The sequence below is a fragment of the Ranitomeya variabilis genome, chromosome 1 (genome assembly GCF_051348905.1).
Source record: "Ranitomeya variabilis isolate aRanVar5 chromosome 1, aRanVar5.hap1, whole genome shotgun sequence".
In the NCBI taxonomy this organism is placed as follows: domain Eukaryota; kingdom Metazoa; phylum Chordata; class Amphibia; order Anura; family Dendrobatidae; genus Ranitomeya; species Ranitomeya variabilis.
In genome coordinates, this window is record NC_135232.1 from 1108917284 (window position 1) to 1108943680 (window position 26397).

General features: G+C 45.4%; 1 protein-coding gene across 3 annotated transcripts in view; it reads right to left on the bottom strand.

Moving 5' to 3' along the window:
- RAB28 (RAB28, member RAS oncogene family) overlaps nucleotides 1-14643 on the bottom strand; it is a 138382-nt gene extending 123739 nt beyond the window's left edge. The window contains exons 1-2 of one of the 3 annotated variants that reach the window (XM_077280160.1): nucleotides 14395-14643; nucleotides 463-559 (exon numbers count right to left, since the gene is read on the bottom strand). In XM_077280160.1, the coding sequence (XP_077136275.1) occupies nucleotides 463-559; nucleotides 14395-14469 (172 nt within the window). In that variant the 5' untranslated portion in view covers nucleotides 14470-14643. The remainder of the gene's footprint in view (nucleotides 1-462; nucleotides 560-14394) is intronic. The other 2 variants (XM_077280159.1, XM_077280161.1) reach the window with 2 other exon arrangements.
- Between the last annotated feature and the right edge of the window lie 11754 nt (nucleotides 14644-26397).

The following is a 26397-nucleotide window of genomic DNA, read 5'->3' on the forward strand; positions in this document are numbered from 1 at the left end:
TTTTTATGAGCGTCTTGGGACACTAAATTTTAGTGGTCTATTAAATGCCAGCAATTTCATGCTGCCTTGCATAAAACAGCATTCACATATTAGGACTCGGTGCTTACATAGCGAGATTATACTTTTTTCCTTTTTTTTTTTTAACACGTATAAGATTAGTCGTTTCCATTAATAACATTATGCTTTGTTTCTCAGAAATACCTTACGTTGCCATAAAAAAAAAAAAAAAACACAACATGTAGGTATTATTTTAAAGAGAAAACGGGGTATTGTGCAGAGCGCCCAATAAACTTCTCGTGCCGAAGGTTATCCCAATAATACAGTCAGCGACGCCCCGACATCTTCCTACTCCGTGATGCGGGGAGACGAAGAAATCAGGTATCTGCTCTTAGTAAAGGATTCTCGAGCGAGGAGACCATCCGGAACAAGATGGTATGAACCCAAAAAAAAAAAAAGTTTCACCTGGCAACGTTATCCTTTTCAGAAAGAAGTCCAGTCCCACTGTTTGCTTGTACTGCTTTCCGAAGGATTCCTGGGCAAACCGCATGGCCAGCGACGTCTGAAAGGAAATGGTTAATGCATGACATTAATAATAATAATAATAATAGTTGTTGTCTTAATAACCGAACTCGTAGTATTAGCAGTTATAGCAGTAATAAAAACAGTAGCTGCAATAGTAAAAGTAGCAGTAATAATTGTAATAGTAAAAGCACTCCTTGATGAAGCCAAGGGCGAAACGTACGTCTGAGTCCTGGGGTCTTGATTTATATGCTGTTCTTCTCTTTTTATGGTATGTTTCCTAACTAATATGTGCAGCTTATCGATCTTATAATTAATTCATCATTTGTCTATTGGATATACATCTGCTGTATCTCACTTGACATATTAATATTCTGAGAACATAATATTTTTGATTAACCCCCGTAATACGTTTGCCGTGAACATTCTTATTCCTGTTTATTACTCCCTAAAATTTTAACATGTTTTTAACTTTACGTGTTAATAAAAGGCTACTTTTTTTTTAATATAACATATGCACCCATCGTGGTTATTCACTCTTTTGGTGTAGCCTATTAAGATTTCCATGTGAATAATACTAATTATTATTCCATGTGAATAATAATAATACTCACATACAGTGAGGGATAAGATATATTTATTTTGTTGTATATTTTAATAATAAACGCAGCAATCATAGCAATAATAATAGTAATCACAATAGTAATTAAATAGCAGCTTCAATAGTAGTAGTAATAATAATTATGAATAATTGTAGTAATTATTAATAATTGTAGTAATGATATGGTAATAGCAGCTGTAATAATAATAAATAATAACAACAATAGTAATGCAACAGCAGCAGCAATAGTAATAATAATAATAATAATAATAATAATAATAATAATAATTGTAGTAATGATATATGGTAATGGGAGATGTAATAATAATAATAATAATAATAATAACAATAACCACAATAGTAATGAAATAGCAGTAATAATAATAATAATGATAATAATAATAATAAATACAAAATAATCACAGTATTAATGATAGCAGCTGCAATAATAATAATAATAATAATAATAATAATAATAATAATAATAATAATAATAATAAATAGTAACCACAATAGTAATGAAATAGCAGCAGCAATAGTAATAATAATAATAATAATAAATAATAATAGTAGTAATAATAAAACAAAATAATCACAGTAGTAATGATAATAGCAACTGCAATAGTAATAATAATAATAATAATAATAATAATAATAATAATAATAGTAATGATATATGGTAATAGCAGATGTAATAATAATAATAATAATAATAATAACCACAATAGTAATAATATTAATAGTAATAATAATAATACAAAATAATCACAGTAGTAATGATACCAGCTGCAATAATAGTAATTATAATACAACATAATCACAGTAGTAATAGCAGCTGCAATAGTAGTAATATTAAAATTATTATTATTAACAGTAGTAATGAAAGAGCAGAAGCAATAGTAATATTAATGCTGCTATTTAATTACTACTGTGATTACTATTAACAACAGCAATAGTAAATAATAATCATCACAGTAGTAATGTTCGTAGTATTAGCAGTAAAGTAATAATCGTAGTAAATAATTTTCGCAGTAGTGATATTGGTTGTCGCTGCCTTAGTAATAACAATAGCATTTTTGATAGTACATTCTCATTTAGGGGTTTCCCACCGTCACGTTTTAGGTCCCCAGATGCTCCTATACCTCTACACCACCATCACAGCAGGTAGTCACTCTCTCCGCCGCGGCTCCGATCTGTTTACTGGTTGCAGCGGAGCCATCACAACTTCGGTGCACATCACCACTGCAGCCAATCACTGAGTTCAGCAGCTCATGCCATCTGAATAGGGAAGAACCGGGGAGTGCGAGCGCCTGCTGTTTATTGTTTTAGAGGCATTTTTGGAATTTGGGGATATAAAACTCACTAGTGGAAAACCGCTTTACCAGTGAGAATAGTAAAAGTATTATTAGATTAAAAATCCTCCGTTGTCACCTCCCATCAGGACCGATGCTTTATGGCGGTCTTCATCACAAGCTAGCTGGAGTATGAGGCACCCAAGTCACGCTTCTTCATGAATTTGGCGCATCTTTCAGACCAGTCAGTTATCTGATCGTGAGCAGGGGCAGATTTCTGCTATTAATGGATGTGATCTCCGCGCGTATACAGGGCACTGCTGTGCTTTCATGTATCGGCACAGCTCTAATGCTGTACTCCAGTCCTGGACTTTCCTCCTTACCTGTAGCCCGTTTCCTCTGCCCTCCCCGAGACTATAGCTGCTGTGTCCTCTCTCCACACTGTGGAGATCTGTGCAATACACACTCCATGCTGCCATCTCATTCAAACGTCCATTTCTCACATTTCAGTTCTAGCCATATTTTTCACGGATATTACACGTACCCATTATTCTGTTCACATGTCAGTCTCTCTCTTCTGGAACACTAGGTGTGCAAAAAAAGCCAGGGATGTGTATTTTTTTTTTTTTTATTCAAGTCACAGACAGAAAAAAAAAAAAGAAAACAATAAAACACCAATGTGCCCAAAAGATCCGTTCACACGTGTTTGTTGTAAGGGAAGAAACAAGATGGCTGTAGAAATTGGACCAGGATCGCAAGGCAATGCTTGGACTGGCCATCGGCCCTCCCGACTAGAGAGTGACAGCATGTATTTCTATGCAGCTGTCACGCTTGGGTCAGGAGAGCCGACGGCCAGTCCAAGCACTGCGTTGCGATCCTCGCCCGAGTTCCACAGCCATCTGGTTCCTTCCCTTACAGTTACCACCAGCCACTAGTGTTTGCGCCGAACAGCCATGGTAAACCTTCCGCTGCGTACGGTGTCCGTCTGCAGCATTAGGTCAGTGCACAGCGGCAGGGGGAGGCTATGATGGGGACCGTTTTCCAGAACGCGGGACTGGTATTGCTTATGTATACAGTGACTATGATTAAAACCAAATGTAGAGAAATATCAGCTTTCCAACAAACACTGAATATTTCAATTTTGTTTTCAAATTGTTGGCAAAAATACTGGCAAACCTTCCTTAGATGCTTACTGTCATTTCACTAAATGTAGTCATTACATCTAACAAATCTGCAAAGTATTTTTTTTTTGCCTGATATCAAATTGTAATTTTGAACAATAAAGCAAGGGGTCATCTACTAGGAGTTTTCTGCGTATCTTGCTGTTCACTGCCTGCTGTCAAGCGCAATCCATACTCAGCAGAGGAGACGCTGAAAGGAATTGGGGTCTTTGTCTCTCTGCATTTGCTCTGTCAAACTGCATACAGGCAATAAAAAGAGAGGTGGGCTTTCTGTTCAAGGCAGGCATGCCAATGGCCAGTGACAGGAGTAATGCATGCTGGGAGGTGAGGGAATTGATGGTCCGTCACCTATAGTGCTGGCAGAATACTAATGAAAAAGAACCACCCATTCAATTTAAAAAAAAAGTACGCATGTTACAAAGCATGTGGTATGAGCCCAAAAAGCAGTTTTGTTAGGGAAGAGGGTGGCAAGACCATGCTTTTATACAGCTTTCATGTGTAAAGATGAATACGCTCTAAGGAATAAATAATGGCTGTCATAGGACTGCAGTGTGCACTTCAATGTCCTTAATAGGACTGCAAACAAGGGGTTAGCCAGGACTTTTTGTTAACAATGTGCCTAAGAACCAACAGGCAGATGGATGCCAACTACCTACCTGTAGTGCTTGGCGCCGATCTCTGCCGGCACAGACTGCTCCTGCTGGCGGTTTAGCAACTTCCGATGAGGTCACATCGAAAGAGCAGCGCCTTCTCTTCCGCTCCGTTGATGGGGCCTGACTGCTGACATCATTCTGATTGACAGCTGGCTCCCCGCAGTTAGGTAGTGGGGAGCCGGCTGCCTAACTGCAGAGAACCAGCTGTCAATCGATATGTCGCCAGCAGCAACACCCCCTCAAACAGAGCTGCTCTGTTGATGAGGATTGGTGGGTGACCGCTCCGAATCGACATACGTGGCAGAGAGGTCAAAGAAAGCCGGGGACTGCAGGATGCTGCCAGGGACAATAAACATGGCCACATCATATTAGTTCTGGTGTTTTAGCATCTGCCTTTTTAAGATGTATTTTATTGCTTTTCTACTCTCTCAAAAACAAACGCTTCATGGAGTCAGGATGAATCCAAGATTCTAAAATCTTGAACAAAAAAAAAAAAAACACACATTAACTGTTGAAAAAAAAGATTAAAGAAAAAATATATAAAAAACAGTAGCAGTCTATGTTTGAAAAATGCCAAACATAAAATTCCACAGCCAGGACAAGCTGTGATTTAGAAATATAAAAAACAATCCACAAAAGACAAAACAAAAAGGCACAATAAAAAGCAATGAATATATAGCATTTAATAGTTTCTTATCGACTCCAGCAAAGGCTTAAAAAGCTGTCTCAGGGTCTCAAACCCCTGTGATAAAGTTTGCCAGGTGTTCAAATAAAGGAAAACTACTTAAGGAGGACGTTTCACATTATTAAAGAAGTTGGACTTGGACAAGGTTTCATACCCCTCGCTTGGCCCCCATAAAATAATAAAGCCTATACTCCCCACCGGTGCTGGCTGATTGGTACTGGCATGCGATGCCGGCGCCCAGAGCCCCAGAAGAGCAAGTGCCGACACCGGGGGAATAGTGCCAGAACGAGAGGCAAGTATAGGCTTTACTATTTATGGAAGCCAAACATTTTCATCAAGAAGGGGTTGGCCTACTAATGGACAACCCCTTTAAAGCAGCTACAGGTTTCAAGCAATATGGGGAAGAAAAAGGATCTCAAATACTGCAATGCCTTGGTCAAAGTAAGAAAACATGATATTTCACGAAAACGTAAGTAGGTTCATCGTGCTGCAAAGAGATTTGTGGCCAATACAGAGCACAGACAATTTAGTGCAGATAAAGGCATAACGAGGAAGATTTTGCCCAGACAAATTAATCAGATTAAGAGAGCAGCTACTAATATACCATTACAAAGCAACAAACAGGTAATTGATGACGCTGGAGAACTGGGTACCTCAAGGTGTAGGACCCAGAGTAGTTGTGCATAAGCCTACCATTTGCCCACCCGCAAACAGTGCTCACAAGCAGAAAATGTTGCAGTGGGCCCAGATGTACATGAAGACTAATTTTAATACAGTCTTGTTTATTGAGGAGTGCTGTGCAACCCTGAATGGTCCAGATGGGTGGAGTAGTGGATGGTTGGTGGATGGCCACCATGTCCCAACAAGGCTGCGACATCAGCAAGGAGGTGGCACAGTCATGGTTGGGGCCGGAATCAAGAGGAGAGAGCAGAGACAGCTCTGTTCGCTGTTTACATCCGGCCGCCGCTGGAGTTGGTAACAGCTGAACTGTTGAGATGCCAGATGTCGTACCCCCATTAATCGGATATGGAGATCCTACCCTTAATATGATAAGCATAGACAACCCCTTTAATTAATCGGACTACAGCAGGGCATCATGCTGAAACATCTCCGAGGACATGCACACACACCATAGTACGCGCTCATGGATTCTGCCTACACGCTAAAGCCGTGATTGACGTGTGTTCCTCAGAGTTTACATTACATTTTACAGACCACACTTTTTGGTTATTCCACTAATAATATCAGACATTTACTGCTAAAAGTAAAAAAAAAAAAAAAAATGGTATTTTCTCAAATGCAACTTATTCCCCCAGCATGGGATTAAGAAGGCAGAATTACGAGTCTCCAAGCAGAAGTCTACCTTATCCGCGGTTTTAATTAAACCACAAATCAGATCACAAATGGTTGAGTTTGCTCAAATAATATCAAATTTGCAGGATTAAAATGCTGGAAACTGCAGTTATCATCCATGAGAGGATCATAAAACCGCGAGAGGCTCTGACCATGATTAGCAGTGAGAGAAGGGTAGAAGCGCGCCCTTCTCCGTCAATGAAACAGACCATGACTTCATTGGATGACGAGAGGCAAATTATGGACGGAAAACAGACGCCCGGGACTCCCCGGTGGCCCTGAAGGATCAGTAGTCGAGAGTGGTCAAAGGAGACTAAAAAGTCTAGAATTAGGGGACTTAGGATGATCGATAGACTCGGACTTGAGATGACGATATAATGTGCAGTTGGACGACCAAGGTTTAGTGGTCACAAAATGCCTGTAGGAAAGGCCGTGACAGCGAGGAGGACCGGTAAGGAGCGACCGAGAAGCTGCAAACCACAGGAGAAAATGCACTCAGATTCTTAAATGCCCTGTACGAAAACAAACCCAAAAATGTTCCTTACTCACCCTCACCGGGTCCAGTGACAGCGGCTTCCCCAGTGTCCGATATGGTCTGCAGGGCTAACGTCACTTCAAAAGTGCAGCAGATGACCAGTGACCTCAGCGGCCATGCCTGAGTACATAGACTGACTGCAGCATTTTTGACATGCATGTTACTGTCTGCAGTGCTGATGTTATGTCGAAAGAGCTGCAGACAATCAGTGGTCCCAAAGACCCACTGTGCACACTGAATGGCAGCATCACTGTGGACTTGACAGATAATAACAGACTCTGGGAGCAGCAGCAGAGACTCAGTCCTGGACCTGGGGTAGGGAGGTAAAGAAAATTTGGTTTTACTATTTTTTTTTTTTTTTTACTACTGTAATCAGGGGTCAGTGGTGTGAAAACAGAAAACCTGTTAAAAAAAAATAAAATAAATAAAAATAATAATTATCTTACGAGTACCAAAGGTAATGGAGGCACTAAAAGCTCAGGAAATGGATACCCGCCATTTTTATACTGGTACAGTACAGCCTCTTCACAGGGCATTAAACGCTCCTATCAAGGTTCACAGGGTCGGCCGTGGACGATGCTACCATCCAGCATTTGGATGCACAAGTACATCATCTGTGTATTTCTCTCATTCTGACACTCAGAGGGTGAAATAAGTATTGAACTCGTCACCAATATTCTAAGCATATGTATTTCTAAAGGTTCTATTGACATGAAATTCTCACTAGATGTCAGCAACAACCCATCCAGTCCACAAAAACACATGAAGGAAGTGAGGTGCGAAAAGCCAGGGAAAGTCATGACACTGAAATCAGTAATTAGAAAGCAATCCTACCACTTAGTGAAAAACAATTTCAGCTGGTTCAACTGATGGCAAGCTGCCATCACAAGAACACAAGAAACAGCTTATGAGGGGTAAAACAAGTGAGCTGTCACAAGACCTTTGCAACCTTATTGTGCAAATCATACTGATGGTATTGGTTACAGAACCATTGCTAAACTACTGAAGATTCTAGTGAGAACTGTTAAAGTCATAATCCAGTAGTGGAAATTTCACCATAAACCGGCCACGACCAGGTGGACCCCGAAAGATTTTAGACAGAGGATTGAAAAGAATTATCGGAAAAGTTGTTCAAGAGACAAGGACCACCTGTGGAGAGCTAAAGAAAGGAATGGAATCAGTAGGTATAATTGTTTCAAAGAAAACAATAAGTCATGCCCTCAACCTGCATGGCCTGAATGCACGCTCGCCACACAAGACTTCACTGCTAAACAAAAAGCACGTTCAAGCGCGTTTACAGTTTGCTCAACAACATTTAGACAAGCCTGGGAGAACATAGTCTGGTCAGATGAGGCCAAAATTGAACTATTTGGATGCCATAATACACACCATGTTTGGAGGCCAAAAGGCACTGTAAATCACCCCCAAAACACTCTACCAATAGTGAAGTTTGGAGGTGGGAACATCATGATGTGGGTCTGTGTTTCAGCATTCAGCACTGGCACACTTCATATGAATGAAGGATGAATGGACAAATGTACCCAGACATTCTAGATAAAAATCTGCTGCCATCTACTGGGATGATAAAGATGAATCGAGGGTGGACAATGATCCCAATCATACAGTCAAGGAAACTCTCAATTGGATTCAGAGAAAAAAAAAAAATGTCCCAGCAAATCACCAAACCTGAATCCAATATGAAATTTATGGAAGGAACCAAAGCTCAGAGAAGGAGCCCACGGGACCCTCAGGATTAGAAGAGTGTTTGTATGGAAAGATGGGCCAAAATCACACCTGAGCAATGCTGGCAACTAGTTTCTCCATGTCTTAAAGCTGTCATCACCAAAGATTTTGTATTAAGTATTACATTCCACTAAGGCTACTTTCACACTAGCGTTTTTTGCAATCCGTCGCAATGCGTCGTTTTGCCGAAAAAACGCATCCTGCAAAAGTGCTTGCAGGATGCGTTTTTTCCCCATAGACTAACATTAAGCGACGCATTGCGACGGATTGACACACGTCGCAACCGTCGTGCGACGGTTGCGCCGTGTTGTGGGGGACCGTCGGCTGCAAAAAACATTACATGTAACGTTTTTTGCTGCCGACGGAACGCCATTTCCGACCGCGCATGCGCGTCCGGAACTCCGCCCCCACCTCCCCGCACCTCACAATGGGGCGGCGGATGCGCTGGAAAAATGCATCCGCTGACCCCGTTGTGCGGCGGAGACAACGCTAGCGTTGGTAACCTCGGCCCGACGCACTGCGACGGGCCGAGTCTGACGCTAGTGTGAAAGAAGCCTAAGCGTGTCATTTGCCATTATTAAAAAAATCTACGGGTTGATTTATTTGCCTGCGTGGATTGGATGGGTTGTTTTCGATATCTGGTGAGAATTTCATATCAATATCTCCTGTAGAAATATATTTATTTAGAAAATTGGTGACGTGTTCAATACTTCTTTCACCTGCTAAACACCTGGGTATGGGAGTGAGAGAGATGCCCTGGCGAGACCAAGGTAAAAAAAGTAGATATCAGTGTTTATGATGTCGATTTTTTAGCCAAAACAGATCTATCTTCTATTCTGGACTCCACATTAAACAAACAATCACAGGTTCATTTTACTTATAAGAAATAAAAAGTAATATGAAATCTAAAAGATACAAAAAAGTTTAAAAAAAAAAAATAATTGCATCACCCACCAATTTACCCCCCCCCCCCCCCCTTTAAAAATAATGGTGGGAAAAAAAAACAAGCATATTGTAAAGTGTCCATAAAAAAAAAAACAGATCAAAATATAAACAAACCTGTAAAAACTATACATTTAAAAAAAAAAAAAAAAACTAAAGCCAGAATTGCTTTTTTTTTTCTCCATTTTATTCTCCAAAATGCATTAAAATGTCAATTGTAATAGAAAATGGTCACAATAAAAACTACAGCCGATCACCTCCCAAAAGAAAAATCTTTTTTTTTGTTTGTTTGTTTTTTTAAATCCTCATACAGTTCCATTGAAGGAAAGAAAAAAAACCAAAAACAAAATTAAAAAAAAAAAAAAAAAAAAAAAAAAAGGAAGAAAAGAAAAGGGACTCTTTTTTCCTCCACCACTTTTTTCTCCAAGTTAGTAGTCCTGACATGGAGAATCCTGCTGCTGGGTCATTTTTACAGCACAATGAGCACAACGAGAGCAGACCAGGTAAAAAAAAAAAAAAAAAATCACCGTGGAAATGCATTTTTTTCTCTTTTTTTTGCCATTTCACTGCACTTGGAATTTTCTTCTCGTTTTTCAGTACATTGTAAGGTAAAAATAAATGGTGAAAAACAAAACTACAATTCATCCTGCAAAAATAATCCCTTACACTGTCAATGAAAAAAAAACAAAAACGAGGGAACAGAAAAACAACAAAAAAAAAAAAATTAAGGAAAACTGATCGCAGCGAGAAGGGGTTAAAGAAGGTTCAATTCATCGAGAGCGAGCAACATCCTAGAAAACTGAGCGAAGACGTAGATTAAAAGAAAGCGGTAGAACTTTCCATTCCACGGAGATCGGGCTTTATGGTCACAGGCTTGGACGACCGCTGGAACTTTGCACTTACTTTCCAAGAGTTTGCTAATTCCGCCGCTAACAGAAACCCGCACGCCCAGAGCACCAAAATTATTTTAATTTAACAAAGCAATAAATTGGTGTGAAATAAGTCTCTTCAACCTCCGGACAGACGAGCTTTTCTTCTTTTACTTGTTTCGCGGGGAAGACTGCCAAGTTCTTCAAGGAGATTATCGTGGAAAATGGGGAAGTTGTCATCGGCTTTTGTGAAGTCACTGGATCGGAGCATGGGCTCACCACGTTGGCAGAGGAGAATGTACAGTTTTCTGGGTGTAAGGTCGAAGACTCGGAGCCAAAGATTTCCCTTTCTTCTTTCCCATGGCAGGACGCTGTACTGCATCTCTGCGACTTTCACCTCGGTCACGTCCAGCGTTCCAACAAAAATGTCACCAACACCCGGCAATAAAGGCAGCGTCCCCCCATACGGATCACACAGCTACACAGGTTACGATTACATTCTATTCTGCGCCCTGGGGGACGTCACATGACGGGCCGCATGTACAGAGTGGCCACGTGCTATTCCCAAACCATCAAAAGACTGAACAGAGCAGATGGTGCAAAGATCAGTCCGCTCATTTCATCCCACTGAAAATTGATGGCATGCAAAATTCAAGAACCACATGAAACATTTTGAAGAACTTCGCAAATAAAAAGGAAAAAAAAAGTACAATACTATACAGACACAAAAACAAATATCAAAGAAAAGTGACCTAAAAAAATAACCAATGATGACGTCTACCAGAGGGCGCGCGATCAGAGGGCGACAACGGGCAGAGGGCGCGCGATCAGAGGGCGACGACGGCCAGAGGGCGCGCGATCAGAGGGCGACGACGGCCAGAGGGCGCGCGATCAGAGGGCGACGACAGCCAGAGGGCGCGCGATCAGAGGGCGACGACGGCCAGAGGGCGCGCGATCAGAGGGCGACGACGGCCAGAGGGCGCGCGATCAGAGGGCGACGACGGCCAGAGGGCAACCCTGTGAAAGAGCTTGGGCTCTCAGCTGAGCACAGTTAGCCACTCCTATCCCCTATATAATCTGGGTCCTGACTGACATACACCGTCAGAGATAGCTTATGCTGCATGGCTGGGAGGATAGGAGTTGGTGGTAAGGCTACGTTCACATTAGCGTTCTGCGCCGTAGCGTCGGGCGCCGCAGCGTCGCCGCATTGCTCATGCACCCCTATATTTAACATGGGGGCGCATGGACATGCGTTGCACTTGCGTTTTGCGACGCATGCGTCACTGCGGCGCACGCGTCATGGCGCAGAGGACGCAGCAAGTTGCATTTTTTGTGCGTACAAAATCAAGCAAAAAAGGACGCATGCGTCGCAAAACGCAGCGTTGTGCATGCGTTGTGCATGCGGTGTTCCTGCGTTGTGTGTTGCGTCGCCGACGCTGCGGCGCACAACGCAAATGTGAACGTAGCCTTATACAGTATGAGAAGACGTTTGGTGGATTTATCTGTGACTGTTGCTTGGTTTAGTGAGTGTGATAATTCCCTTTCTTTTCCTACTTTGGTTTTACCCCATCGTCCACTCCCCGATGCATTTCTGTGTTATATGTGACTGAATATTTTTATGCCTGGTATTTTCCGTTTCCCCTGTTCGTGTTACCTTGTTCGTCTGGTTGATGTACTATGGTGCACTACTACTCCCCTCTTCCCTGGGTGTGGGAACGGTACAGACGGAGGGCAGATTCAGGAGATAAGGCAACGTACGTGGCCCCGGCATCTTCACCTTCAGTAGTAACCCGGGAAACAGAGCAAGCTAGGGCACCCCCCTAGTGTTAGGGACAGAGAAGTAGCACCCCGTCACCCGACAATGGAGTTGTGACACAAATACTGATTTTTCAGCAACGGAGGAACGGACTGACCATGTAAAGGTATTGCTGGACTTGTCTTTGAAATGGCTACATGCACATATTAATAGTTTGGGGTGCGCAATCCTGTAGACCCATGCCCTTTAAATGAATCTATCCTCCTGTTCAATGACTCAGGAAGCACCACTGTACTAACACCAGGACGGTGAAAGCTTTGTCATTAGAAGCCGTCATCTAACCTCACTTTCATATTAATATATTATGTGGAGAGAACAAGTTTCCCATCAAATATTAATATCCCAGACGAGCTGTCATTGGCGGCTCCAGTGCTCACACCAAAAGCAGAAAAGGACAACTCCTTTAAAAGGAAACTTTCTCTGTTCCCAAAGATGAACAGGTTTTTTTCTGATGTGTTTGTATAGAGAGAGACCTAGTAGTCAAGAGGAGCGGGGTATGGAGAAGGTCACTGGGCACTTATGTCCAAATCTGGCCCGCAGGGTGAGGATATTTGGCCCACGATGCCGGGCTAATCCCACACCCCGCATCACAGTATCAATTAGATCAGCATCCTAGATGCAGATACAGTGTGAAGCAATGATGGAGGAAGGAGGGTCAGCTGACGCCCCATCTCCCATCATTCCCCCTCTGCGTCTGACGGCCCAGAGTGTCCGCTGTATCGAGATGTGCAGAAGATCTGAAGACACCATGAAGAGATCAATGTAGCAGGGGAACAGGCAGAGGGGAGTATATATATATATATATATTTTTTTTTAATGTGGGGTCATTACACTGTACGAAGCACTACATAGGGCCCATTACACTGTAAGGAGCAATAAATGGGGCCATTACACTGTACGAAGCACTGAGTGGGGCCATTACACTGTATGAAGCACTGTGTGGGGCCATTACACTGTATGAAGCACTGCGTGGGGCCATTACACAGTATGGAGCACTATGTGGGGCTATTATACAGTACGGAGCACTACGTGGGGCCATTACACTGTATGGAGAATTACGTGGGGCCATTACACTGTATGGAGCACTACGTGGGGCCATTATACTCTATAAAAGGACTATGTGGGGCCATTATTCTCTATGGAGCACTATGTGGAGCCACTACACTGTACTGTGGAAGGGGAAGTTGAATTTCTTTTATGATTTTTATGGTTCTGAGCCCTTTAGGAATAATTTTCTTTGGTGAAAAGGACAATATATAGGGAGAGGCGCAAGATAGCAAAGGACATCATGAAGGGGGCAGCGCAGGACGATGCAGAGTTGGAGGGGGCGGCGCAGGACGACACAGAGGGGAGAGGGGCGGCGCAAGACGACATAGAGGGGGCGGCGCAGGACGACGCAGAGTCGGAGAGGGCGGCGCAGGATGACGCAGAGTCGGAGAGGGCGGCGCAGGACGACGCAGAGTTGGAGGGGGCGGCGCAGGACGACACAGAGGGGAGAGGGGCGGCGCAAGACGACATAGAGGGGGCGGCGCAGGATGACGCAGAGTTGGAGAGGGCGGCGCAGGACGAACAGAGTCGGAGGGGGCGGCGCAGGACGAACGGAGTCGGAGGGGGCGGCGCAGGATGAACGGAGTCGGAGGGGGCGGCGCAGGACGAGCGGAATCGGAGGGGACGGCGCAGGACGAGCAGAGTCGGCGCAGGACGACCAGAGTCGGCGCAGGACGAGCAGAGTCGGCGCAGGACGAGCAGAGTCGGCGCAGGACGAGCAGAGTCGGCGCAGGACGAGCAGAGTCGGCGCAGGACAACGCGGAACTGGAGGGGACGGCACAGGACTACGCGGAGCTGGAGGGGGGGGCGCAGGACGACGCGGAGCTGGAGGGGGAGGCGCAGGACGACGCGGAGCTGGAGGGGGAGGCACAGGACCACGCGGAGCTGGAGGGGAGGGCGCAGGACCACGCGGAGCTGGAGGGGGGGCGCAGGACCACGCGGAGCTGGAGGGGGAGGCGCAGGACCACGCGGAGCTGGAGGGGGAGGCGCAGGACCACGCGGAGCTGGAGGATGATGCAGAGGGGGCACAGATGGCGCCACACACTTTGCAGGGTATGTCAGGGCGCCGGCACAGGACACGGCTGCTCTGTACCGCAGGGATCCCGGCTGCTGTGGACACATCACACAGATACCTGGCACATGGCGGCGGATACCGACCTTCCCACACGCTCCATCCCCTATAATGACGATCTTCAGCTGCCGGTCCTGGCTCTCCTCCTCGGAGTCAGACATGTCGCTCTCCCCGGACGCTGCAGGATTATGGCCCCGGATTTACAGCAGCGCTAAGCAACCGGACGCCATGATCACCGGAGGCTGTCACTGGCTGCAGCGCCGGCGCAGACCATGTCCACTGTCGGGGGGGACACAGAGGTCCAGGAGAGAGGCCGGAGTGTCCTCTCTGAGTGATCTACACCTAAACGTTAGGTCACACATCAGTTTATACCGATTTATACAGTTCAGTCGCTGTATTATACAGGAAATTAGTAAACACCCCCCTACGTGATAGACTAAGTGGTTCCGTCCTGCCAGTGACGCCGCCTGGTTACTAAGGTGAATGAGGCAGGAGACTACAGAGACAGCGGTGACAGAGAGCGGGCAGCCCGGGGACAGGGGCAGCAGAGAAGGGGCAGCCCGGGGACAGGGGCAGCAGAGAAGGGGCAGCCCGGGGACAGGGGCGGCAGAGAGGGGGCAGCCCGGGGACAGGGGCAGCAGAGAGGGGGCAACCCGGGGACAGGGGCAGCAGAGAGGGGGCAGCCCGGGGACAGGGGCAGCAGAGAGGGGGGGGGACAGGGGCAGCAGAGAGGGGGGGGGACAGGGGCAGCAGAGAGGGGGGGGACAGGGGCAGCAGAGAGGGGGCAGCCCGGGGACAGGGGCAGCAGAGAGGGGGCAGCCCGGGGACAGGGGCTGCAGAGAGGGGGGGGACAGGGGCAGCAGAGAGGGGGGGGACAGGGGCAGCAGAGAGGGGGCAGCCCGGGGACAGGGGCAGCAGAGAGGGGGCAGCCCGGGAACAGGGGCAGCAGAGAGGGGGCAGCCCGGGGACAGGGGCAGCAGAGAGGGGGCAGCCCGGGGACAGGGGCAGCAGAGAGGGGGCAGCCCGGGGACAGGGGCAGCAGAGAGGGGGCAGCCCGGGGACAGGGGCAGCAGAGAGGGGGCAGCCCGGGGACAGGGGCAGCAGAGAGGGGGCAGCCCGGGAACAGGGGCAGCAGAGAGGGGGAAGCCCGGGGACAGGGGCAGCAGAGAGGGGGCAGCCCGGGGACAGGGGCGGCAGAGAGGGGGCAGCCCGGGGACAGGGGCGGCAGAGAGGGGGCAGCCCGGGGACAGGGGCAGCAGAGAGGGGGCAGCCCGGGGACAGGGGCGGCAGAGAGGGGGCAGCCCGGGGACAGGGGCAGCAGAGAGGGGGCAGCCCGGGAACAGGGGCAGCAGAGAGGGGGAAGCCCGGGGACAGGGGCAGCAGAGAGGGGGAAGCCCGGGGACAGGGGCAGCAGAGAGGGGGCAGCCCGGGGACAGGGGCAGCAGAGAGGGGGCAGCCTGGGGACAGTGGGAGCCACCATGAGAGAGAAGCAACTCAGGGACAGGAGGAGCCGGCACCCGAGAGGGGGCAGCCTGCGGATAGTGTAAAAAAATGATGCCATACAATGGCTAAGCTTGTGGGATTCATTAGCAGAAGCATCACCCCTGGCACCAGCTATCCGGGCAGTAGTACTTCCAAAATATGGAATATAATAATATTAGAATTATAGGATGTTAGAGTTGGAAGGGACCTCCAGGGTCATCGTGTCCAACCCCCTGCTCAATGCAGGATTCACTAAACCATCTCAGATGTCTGTCCAGTCTCGATTTGAAGACTTCCATTGAAGGAGAACTCACCACCTCTCGTGGCAGCCTGTTCCACTCATTGATCACCCTCACTGTCAATAAGTTTTTTCTAATATCTAATCTGTGCCTTCTCCATTTCAGTTTCATTCCATTGCTTCTCGTGTTTCCATGTGCAAATGAGAATAATGATGATCGCTCTACACTGTGACAGCCCTTCAGATATTTGTAGACAGCTATTAAGACTCCTCTTTAGCCTTCTTTTTTGCAAGGTAAACATTCCCAGATCCTTTAACCAGTCCTCATAGGACATAGTTCGCAGTCCGCTCACCATCCTGGTAGATCTCCTCTGAACTTGCTCGAGTTTTTCAATGTCTTTTTTAAAATGTAGTGCCAGAACTGGACACAGTATTCGAGATGAGGCCTGACCAAGGAGGAGTAGAGGCGAATACTTACTTCCCGTGATCAAGAATCTATGCTTCTTTTGATACATGCTAGAACTGTGTTTGCCTTTTTGTTGCTGCGTCACACTGTTGACTCATGTGCAGTCTGTGATCTATTGGTATACCCAAGTCTTTTTCACACGTGCTGTTGCTTAGTTCTATTCCTCCCATTCTGTATATGTAATTTTCGTTTATCATGTCCAGATGTAGAATCTTGCATTTTACCCTGTTAAATAACATTCTGTTAGTCACTGCACATTGTTCAAGCTTATCTAGATCCTTCTAAATCCTTTCTCTGTCTTCCCTAGTGTTCCTCCTGTCTGCAAATTTGATTAGTTTACCTTCAGTTATATTATCTTGATCATTTATTAAAAAAAAATGTTGAACAACACTGGAGCCAGTACAGAGCCTTGTGTGTTATGATCTGGTAACCTTGGAGCCGCATGAAAGACTTTCTCAGGAGAGGTGGTACCTATACTGACCGCAAACCCTAAACTAACACCGCAACTAGAAGTAGCCGTGGGATGTACCTAACGAGTCCTAGACACCTCGACACAGCCGGAGAACTAAATACCCCTATAGATAGAAATGGGAATTCTATCTTGCCTCAGAGCAGTACCCCAAAGGATAGGCAGCCCCCCACAAATATTGACTGTGAGTACAACAGGAAGACACACGCAGGCAGAAAAACAGAATTTAGCAAAAGGCACTTCTAGCTAAATAGTAAAGGATAGGACAGAATTCTAAGTGGTCAGTATTAAAATCCTAAAAATATCCACAGCAGAAAATACAAACATTCCACATCTAACTAAAGACATAGAAAGTATATCTGCATCTCCTGAGAATCCAGCAGACAGAAAAATCCAAACAAAGTCTAAGCTGGACAAAAACACAATAAATTGCACTGAATTGCAAAGCACACTGCATGTGTGCACAGAGACAAAAAAACAGACACTTATCTGAATTGGCAGCATGGCACGAGGAGCCAGAGAGAGATGCAATCCCTCCAAGTACAATGGACAACTGGCACTGACTAATGAATCCAGCAGTCCTAAATACCCCAGTCAGGTCTGCAATCAGCAAGGAAATGTGCAATACATGAAATGTGAACAGCATAATGGCTTGTGAAATTTATGAAAAAACACATGAGATTTTGAGCACAAGATTTGGCCAAAAGTTGTGAGCCCATTCACCAAACGTCAAGGTAATCTCAGATCGAATGGGTAACTAACCTGTCTGCCTAGTGTGAACACTTACCTATGGCTAATAACATGGTGAAGCCTGCATTTATAGAGGAGGTTAGAACCAACTGTGTTTGGATGTAATTAAAATCACAGCATGGTGAAGGGCGGGGCGTTCAAGTCAGAAAAAGCAATACATAGTAAATATAGAAAAACTGACTGAACAGCCATCTAGTCTGAACTGGTGCATAACCAAAAAGTCTTACATAGCAAATAGATAATGGCTGCACTCAAGTTTATTGTGCTAAAGCAAGGAAATGTGCAATATATGAAATGTGAACAGCATAATAGCTTGTGAAATTTATGAAAAACACATGAGATTTTTAGCACAAGATTCACCAAACGTCAAGGTAATCTCAGATCGAATGGGTAACTAACCTGTCTGCCTAGTGTGAACACTTACCTATGGCTAGTTACCCATTCGATCTGAGATTACCTTGACGTTTGGTGAATGGGCTCACAACTTTTGGCCAAATCTTGTGCTAAAAATCTCATGTGTTTTTTCATAAATTTCACAAGCCATTATGCTGTTCACATTTCATGTATTGCACATTTCCTTGCTTTAGCACAATAAACTTGAGTGCAGCCATTATCTATTTGCTACGTAAGACTTTTTGGTTATGCACCAGTTCAGACTAGATGGCTGTTCAGTCAGTTTTTCTATATTTACTGTTATGACCCCAATGGCGAGGGTCTCAGAGGAACGTGGAAGTCTGCAGAATACAAAAATCCAGCTCATAGGGCAGTGGTAACTGGGTTGACCATATATCTACTCCTAACGCCAACACTAGAAGTAGCCGGGGATCATTCCTACGTTGATTCTAGATGACACGCGCCAGCCGGAGAATCTAGCTACCCCTAGTAGAGGAAAACAAAGACCTTTCTTGCCTCCAGAGAAGGGGACCCCAAAGCTGGATAGAAGCCCCCCACAAATAATGACGGTGAGGTAAGAGGAAATGACAAACACAGAAATGAACAAGGTTTAGCACAGAGAGGCCCGCTTACTGATAGCAGAATAAAGAAAGGTAACTTATATGGTCAACAAAAACCCTATCAAAATCCACACTGGAAATTCAAGAACCCCCGAACCGTCTAACGGTCCGGGGGGAGAACACCAGCCCCCTAGAGCTTCCAGCAAAGGTCAGGATATAGATTTGGAACAAGCTGGACAAAAATACAAAACCAAAACAAATAGCAAAAAGCAAAAGGCAGACTTAGCTGATATAACTGGAACCAGGATCAGTAGACAAGAGCACAGCAGACTAGCTCTGATAACTACGTTGCCAGGCATTGAACTGAAGGTCCAGGGAGCTTATATAGCAACACCCCTAACTAACGACCCAGGTGCGGATAAAAGGAAAGACAGAAAAACCAGAGTCAAAAAACTAGTAACCACTAGAGGGAGCAAAAAGCAAATTCACAACAGTACCCCCCCCTTAGTGAGGGGTCACCGAACCCTCACCACGACCACCAGGGCGATCAGGATGAGCGGCATGAAAGGCACGAACTAAATCGGCCGCATGAACATCAGAGGCGACCACCCAGGAATTATCCTCCTGACCATAGCCCTTCCACTTGACCAGGTACTGAAGCCTCCGCCTGGAGAGGCGAGAATCCAAGATCTTCTCCACCACGTACTCCAACTCGCCCTCAACCAACACCGGAGCAGGAGGCTCAGCAGAAGGAACTACAGGCACAATGTACCGCCGCAACAAGGACCTATGAAATACATTGTGAATAGCAAACGACACAGGAAGATCCAGACGAAAAGATACAGGATTAAGGATTTCCAATATCTTGTAAGGCCCAATAAAACGAGGTTTAAATTTGGGAGAGGAGACCTTCATAGGAACAAAGCGGGAAGAAAGCCACACCAAATCCCCAACGCGTAGTCGGGGACCCACACCGCGGCGGCGGTTGGCAAAGCGCTGAGCCTTCTCCTGTGACAACTTCAAGTTGTCCACCACATGATTCCAGATCTGCTGCAACCTATCCACCACAGAATCCACCCCAGGACAGTCAGAAGGCTCCACATGACCCGAAGAAAAGCGAGGATGGAAACCAGAGTTGCAGAAAAAAGGCGAAACCAAGGTGGCAGAACTAGCCCGATTATTAAGGGCAAACTCAGCCAACGGCAAGAATGTCACCCAATCGTCCTGATCAGCAGAGACAAAACACCTCAAATAAGCCTCCAAAGTCTGATTGGTTCGCTCCGTCTGTCCATTAGTCTGAGGATGGAAAGCAGACGAAAACGACAAATCAATGCCCATCCTACTACAAAAGGATCGCCAGAACCTGGAAACGAACTGGGATCCTCTGTCTGACACAATATTCTCAGGGATGCCGTGCAAACGAACCACGTTCTGGAAAAACACAGGAACCAGATCGGAAGAGGAAGGCAGCTTAGGCAAAGGAACCAAATGGACCATCTTGGAGAAGCGATCACATATCACCCAGATAACGGACATGCCCTGAGATAGCGGAAGATCAGAAATGAAATCTATGGAGATATGTGTCCAAGGTCTCTTCGGGACAGGCAAGGGCAAGAGCAAACCGCTGGCACGAGAACAGCAAGGCTTAGCTCGAGCACAAGTCCCACAGGACTGCACAAATGACCGCACATCTCTTGACAAGGAAGGCCACCAAAAGGACCTGGCCACCAGATCTCTGGTGCCAAAAATTCCCGGGTGACCTGCCAACACCGAGGAATGAACCTCGGAAATGACTCTGCTGGTCCACTTATCCGGAACAAACAGTCTGTCAGGTGGACAAGACTCAGGCCTATCAGCCTGAAATCTCTGCAACACACGTCGCAGATCCGGAGAAATAGCTGACAAGATAACTCCATCTTTAAGAATACCAACAGGATCAGCGACTCCAGGAGCATCAGGCACAAAGCTCCTAGAAAGAGCATCGGCCTTCACATTCTTTGAACCTGGTAAATACGAGACAACAAAATCAAAGCGGGAGAAAAACAATGACCAGCGGGCCTGTCTCGGATTAAGGCGTTTAGCAGACTCGAGATACATCAGATTTTTGTGATCAGTCAAGACCACCACACGATGCTTAGCACCCTCGAGCCAATGACGCCACTCCTCAAATGCCCATTTCATGGCCAACAACTCCCGATTGCCCACATCATAATTTCGCTCGGCAGGCGAAAACTTCCTAGAGAAAAAGGCACAAGGTTTCATAACAGAGCAACCAGGGCCTCTCTGCGACAAAACGGCCCCTGCCCCAATCTCCGAAGCATCCACCTCAACCTGAAAGGGAAGTGAGACGTCAGGCTGGCACAAAACAGGCGCCGAAGTAAACCGGCGTTTCAACTCCTGGAAAGCCTCCACGGCAGCAGGAGCCCAGTTAGCTACATCGGAGCCCTTCTTGGTCATATCCGTCAAAGGTTTCACAATGCTAGAAAAATTAGCGATAAAACGACGGTAGAAGTTAGCGAAGCCCAAGAACTTCTGAAGACTCTTAACTGACGAGGGCTGAGTCCAATCAAGAATAGCTCGGACCTTGACTGGGTCCATCTCCACAGCAGAAGGGGAAAAAATGAACCCCAAAAAGGGAACCTTCTGTACACCAAAGAGACACTTTGAGCCCTTGACAAACAAAGAATTTTCACGCAAAATTTTAAAGACCAACCTGACCTGCTCCACATGCGAATCCCAATTATCAGAAAAAACCAAAATATCATCCAGATAAACAATCAAAAATTTATCCAGATACTTCCGGAAAATGTCATGCATAAAGGACTGAAAAACTGAAGGCGCATTGGAGAGCCCAAAAGGCATCACCAAGTACTCAAAATGACCTTCGGGCGTATTGAATGCGGTTTTCCATTCATCACCTTGCTTAATGCGCACAAGGTTGTACGCACCACGAAGGTCTATCTTGGTGAACCACTTGGCACCCTTAATCCGGGCAAACAAGTCAGACAACAGCGGTAAAGGATACTGAAATTTGACAGTGATCTTATTTAAAAGCCGATAATCAATACAAGGTCTCAAAGATCCGTCCTTTTTTGCCACAAAAAAGAATCCCGCACCAAGAGGGGAAGAAGACGGACGAATATGTCCTTTTTCCAGAGACTCCTTGATATATGAACGCATAGCGGTATGTTCAGGTACCGACAGATTAAACAGTCTTCCCTTAGGAAATTTACTGCCTGGGATCAAATCTATAGCACAGTCACAGTCCCTATGAGGAGGCAGTGCACTGGACTCAGACTCACTGAAGACATCCTGATAATCAGACAAATACTCCGGAACTTCCGAAGGCGTAGAAGAAGCAATAGACACAGGCAGGGAATCCTCATGAATACCACGACAGCCCCAACTTGAGACTGACATAGCCTTCCAGTCCAGGACTGGATTATGGGTCTGTAACCATGGCAGCCCTAAAACGACCAAATCATGCATTTTATGTAAAACCAGGAAACGTATCACCTCGCGGTGTTCAGGAGTCATGCACATGGTAACCTGAGTCCAATACTGCGGTTTATTTGCTGCCAATGGTGTAGCATCAATACCCCTAAGAGGAATAGGATTTTCTAATGGTTCAAGAGTAAATCCACAGCGCTTAGCAAATGAGAGATCCATGAGACTCAGGGCAGCACCTGAATCTACAAACGCCATGACAGGATAAGATGACAGTGAGCAAATCAAAGTTACAGACAGAATAAATTTAGGTTGCAAATTACCAACGGTGACAGGACTAACAACCTTAGATATACGTTTAGAGCATGCTGAGATAACATGTGTAGAATCACCACAGTAGTAGCACAAGCCATTCCGGCGTCTATGAATTTTCCGCTCATTTCTAGTCAGGATTCTATCACATTGCATTAAATCAGGTGTCTGTTCAGACAACACCATGAGGGAATTTGCGGTTTTTCTATCACATTGCACCGAATTAGGTGTCTGTTCAGACAACACCATGAGGGAATTTGCGGTTTTGCGCTCCCGCAACCGCCGGTCAATTTGAATAGCCAGTGCCATAGTATCATTCAGACCTGTGGGAATGGGAAAACCCACCATAACATTCTTAATGGCTTCAGAAAGGCCATTTCTAAAATTAGCGGCCAGTGCACACTCGTTCCAATGTGTCAGCACGGACCATTTCCGAAATTTTTGGCAATACACTTCAGCCTCGTCCTGCCCCTGAGACATAGACAGCAAGGCCTTTTCTGCCTGAATCTCAAGATTGGGTTCCTCATAAAGTAAACCGAGCGCCAGAAAAAACGCATCAAGATCAGCCAATGCCGGATCTCCTGGCGCCAGCGAAAAAGCCCAATCCTGAGGGTCGCCCCGTAAGAACGAAATAACAATCTTTACTTGCTGAGCAGAATCTCCTGATGAACAGGGTCTCAGGGACAAAAACAATTTACAATTATTCACGAAATTCCTAAACTTAAACCTGTCTCCGGAAAACAGTTCAGGAATCGGTATTTTAGGTTCTGACCTAGGATTTCTGATAACATAGTCTTGTATGCCCTGCACACGAGTAGCCAGCTGGTCCACACTTGTAATCAAGGTCTGGACATTCATGTCTGCAGCAAGCATAGCCACTCTGAGGTAAAGGGGAAGGAGAAAAAAAAAAACTCAGAATCTTCTTTCTTATAATCCCTCTTCTGCAATGCATTAAACATTTAATACTGGCCTGGCAAACTGTTATGACCCCAATGGCGAGGGTCTCAGAGGAACGTGGAAGTCTGCAGAATACAAAAATCCAGCTCATAGGGCAGTGGTAACTGGGTTGACCATATATCTACTCCTAACGCCAACACTAGAAGTAGCCGGGGATCATTCCTACGTTGATTCTAGATGACACGCGCCAGCCGGAGAATCTAGCTACCCCTAGTAGAGGAAAACAAAGACCTTTCTTGCCTCCAGAGAAGGGGACCCCAAAGCTGGATAGAAGCCCCCCACAAATAATGACGGTGAGGTAAGAGGAAATGACAAACACAGAAATGAACAAGGTTTAGCACAGAGAGGCCCGCTTACTGATAGCAGAATAAAGAAAGGTAACTTATATGGTCAACAAAAACCCTATCAAAATCCACACTGGAAATTCAAGAACCCCCGAACCGTCTAACGGTCCGGGGGGAGAACACCAGCCCCCTAGAGCTTCCAGCAAAGGTCAGGATATAGATTTGGAACAAGCTGGACAAAAATACAAAACCAAAACAAATAGCAAAAAGCAAAAGGCAGACTTAGCTGATATAACTGGAACCAGGATCAGTAGACAAGAGCACAGCAGACTAGCTCTGATAACTACGTTGCCAGGCATTGAACTGAAGGTCCAGGGAGCTTATATAGCAACACCCCTAACTAACGACCCAGGTGCGGATAAAAGGAAAGACAGAAAATCCAGAGTCAAAAAACTAGTAACCACTAGAGGGAGCAAAAAGCAAATTCACAACAATTTACTATGTATTGCTTTTTCTGACTTGAACGCCCCGCCCTTCACCATGCTGTGATTTTAATTACATCCAAACACAGTTGGTTCTAACCTCCTCTATAAATGCAGGCTTTACCATTTTATTAGCCATAGGTAAGTGTTCACACTAAGCAGACAGGTTAGTTACCCATTCGATCTGAGATTACCTTGACGTTTGGTGAATGGGCTCACAACTTTTGGCCAAATCTTGTGCTAAAAATCTCATGTGTTTTTTCATAACTTTCACAAGCCATTATGCTGTTCACATTTCATGTATTGCACATTTCCTTGCTTTAGCACAATAAACTTGAGTGCAGCCATTATCTATTTGCTATGCAATCAGCAAGGACACCTGAGCAGGATTGCCATCCAGGAACAGCTGCAATACCACCAACAACCACCGGAGGGAAACCAAGAACAGAATTCACAACACTTGTGGTACTCCACTTTAAACACTTCCAATTGGATGTGCAACCATTACAACTCTCTGAGTACGATCACTGAGCCATTTATGAGTTCACCTAACAGTAGCCTTGTTAATCCCATACTTGGTCAATTTTTTCAATAAGCATAGTATGAAATACTTTATCAAATACTTTGCTGAAGTTGAGCTACAGTATACTATATGTACCACATTTCCCTGATCCACACAGTCAGTGATTCCATCATAGAAGGAAATTATATTAGTCTGGCATGACTTGTTTGCTACAAACCCATGGTGGCTCTGGTAAATTATTGTCTTCTTATCCAAGTACTTACATACATACTGTTTAATAATTTCCAATCTTCTGGGACTTCTCCTATTCTTCAGGATTTTTCTAAGATTCTGGCTAGTGGTTCTGTAATTTCCTTTGCTCTTTCAGTACCCTAGGATGTAATTCATCTGGGCCAGGAGATTTAAATTCATAATATTTTGGGCATCACAGGGGCTCAGTGGTTTGCCCTTTTTCCATTGCAACGCTGGGGTCCTGAGTTTAAATCCCACAAAGGACAACATCTGCAAGGAATTTGTATGTTCTTCCTGTGTTTGCATTGGTTTCCTGCGGGTTCTCCGGTTTCCTCCCACATTCTAAAGACAAACTAATAGGGAATTCAGATTGTGAGCCTGATTGGGAACAGTGATGCTGATGTCTGTAAAGCAATGTAGTATACACTACCGTTCAAAAGTTTAGGGTCACCCAGACAATTTTGTGTTTTCCATGAAAGCTCATACTTTTATTAATCAAATGATTTGCCAAAATGAATTGAAACATCTAGTCCAGACATTGACAAGGTTCGAAAAACAGATTTTTATTTGAAATAATAATTTTCTCCTTCAATCTTTGCTTCGTCAAAGAATGCTCCCTTTGCAGCAATTCCAGCATTGCAGACCTTTGGAATTCTAGCAGCTAATTTGCTGAGGTAATCTGGAGAAATTTCCCCCCCCCCCATGCTTCCAGAAGCCCCTCCCACAAGTTGGTTTGGCCTGATGGGCACTTTTTGCACCATATGGTCAAGCTTCTCCCACAACAGCTCAATGGTGCTGAGATCTGGTGACTGCGCTGGCCACTCCATTACAGATAGAATCCCAGCTGCCGGCTTCTTCCCTAAATAGTTCTTGCATAATTTGGAGGTGGCTTTGGGTCATTGTCCTTTTGTAGGATGAAATTGGCTCCAATCAAGCGCTGTCCACAGGGTATAGCATGGCGTTGCACAATGGAATGATAGCCTTCCTTATTCAATATCCCTTTAACCTTGTACAAATCTCCCACTTTACCAGAACCAAAGCAACCCCAGACCCTCACATTACCTCCACCATTCTTGACAGATGGCGTCAGGCACTCTTCCAGCATCTTTTCAGTTGTTCTGCATCTCGTTTTTCTGTGTGATCCAAACACCTCAAACTTGGATTTGTCTGTCCATAACAGTGTTTTCCAATCTTCCTGTGTCCAATGTCTGTGTTCTTTTGCCCATATTAATCTTTTCCTTTTATTAGCCAGTCTCAGATATGGCTTTTTCTTTGCCACTCTGCCCTGAAGGCCAGCATCCCGGAGTCGCCTCTTCACTGTAGACTGTCAGGACTCTGAACATTTTTATTACCTTTTGTGCATTACTGCCCTTTTCCAAGATGGCGTCTTTGGTCTCATGTGCACTGTGTCTTCCTGCTGTAAAACTCCACCCCAGCCTTCAGTCTAGCTAGAGTAGTCTGCCTTGCATCCAGCTCCTGACCTCTAGTGACTCCC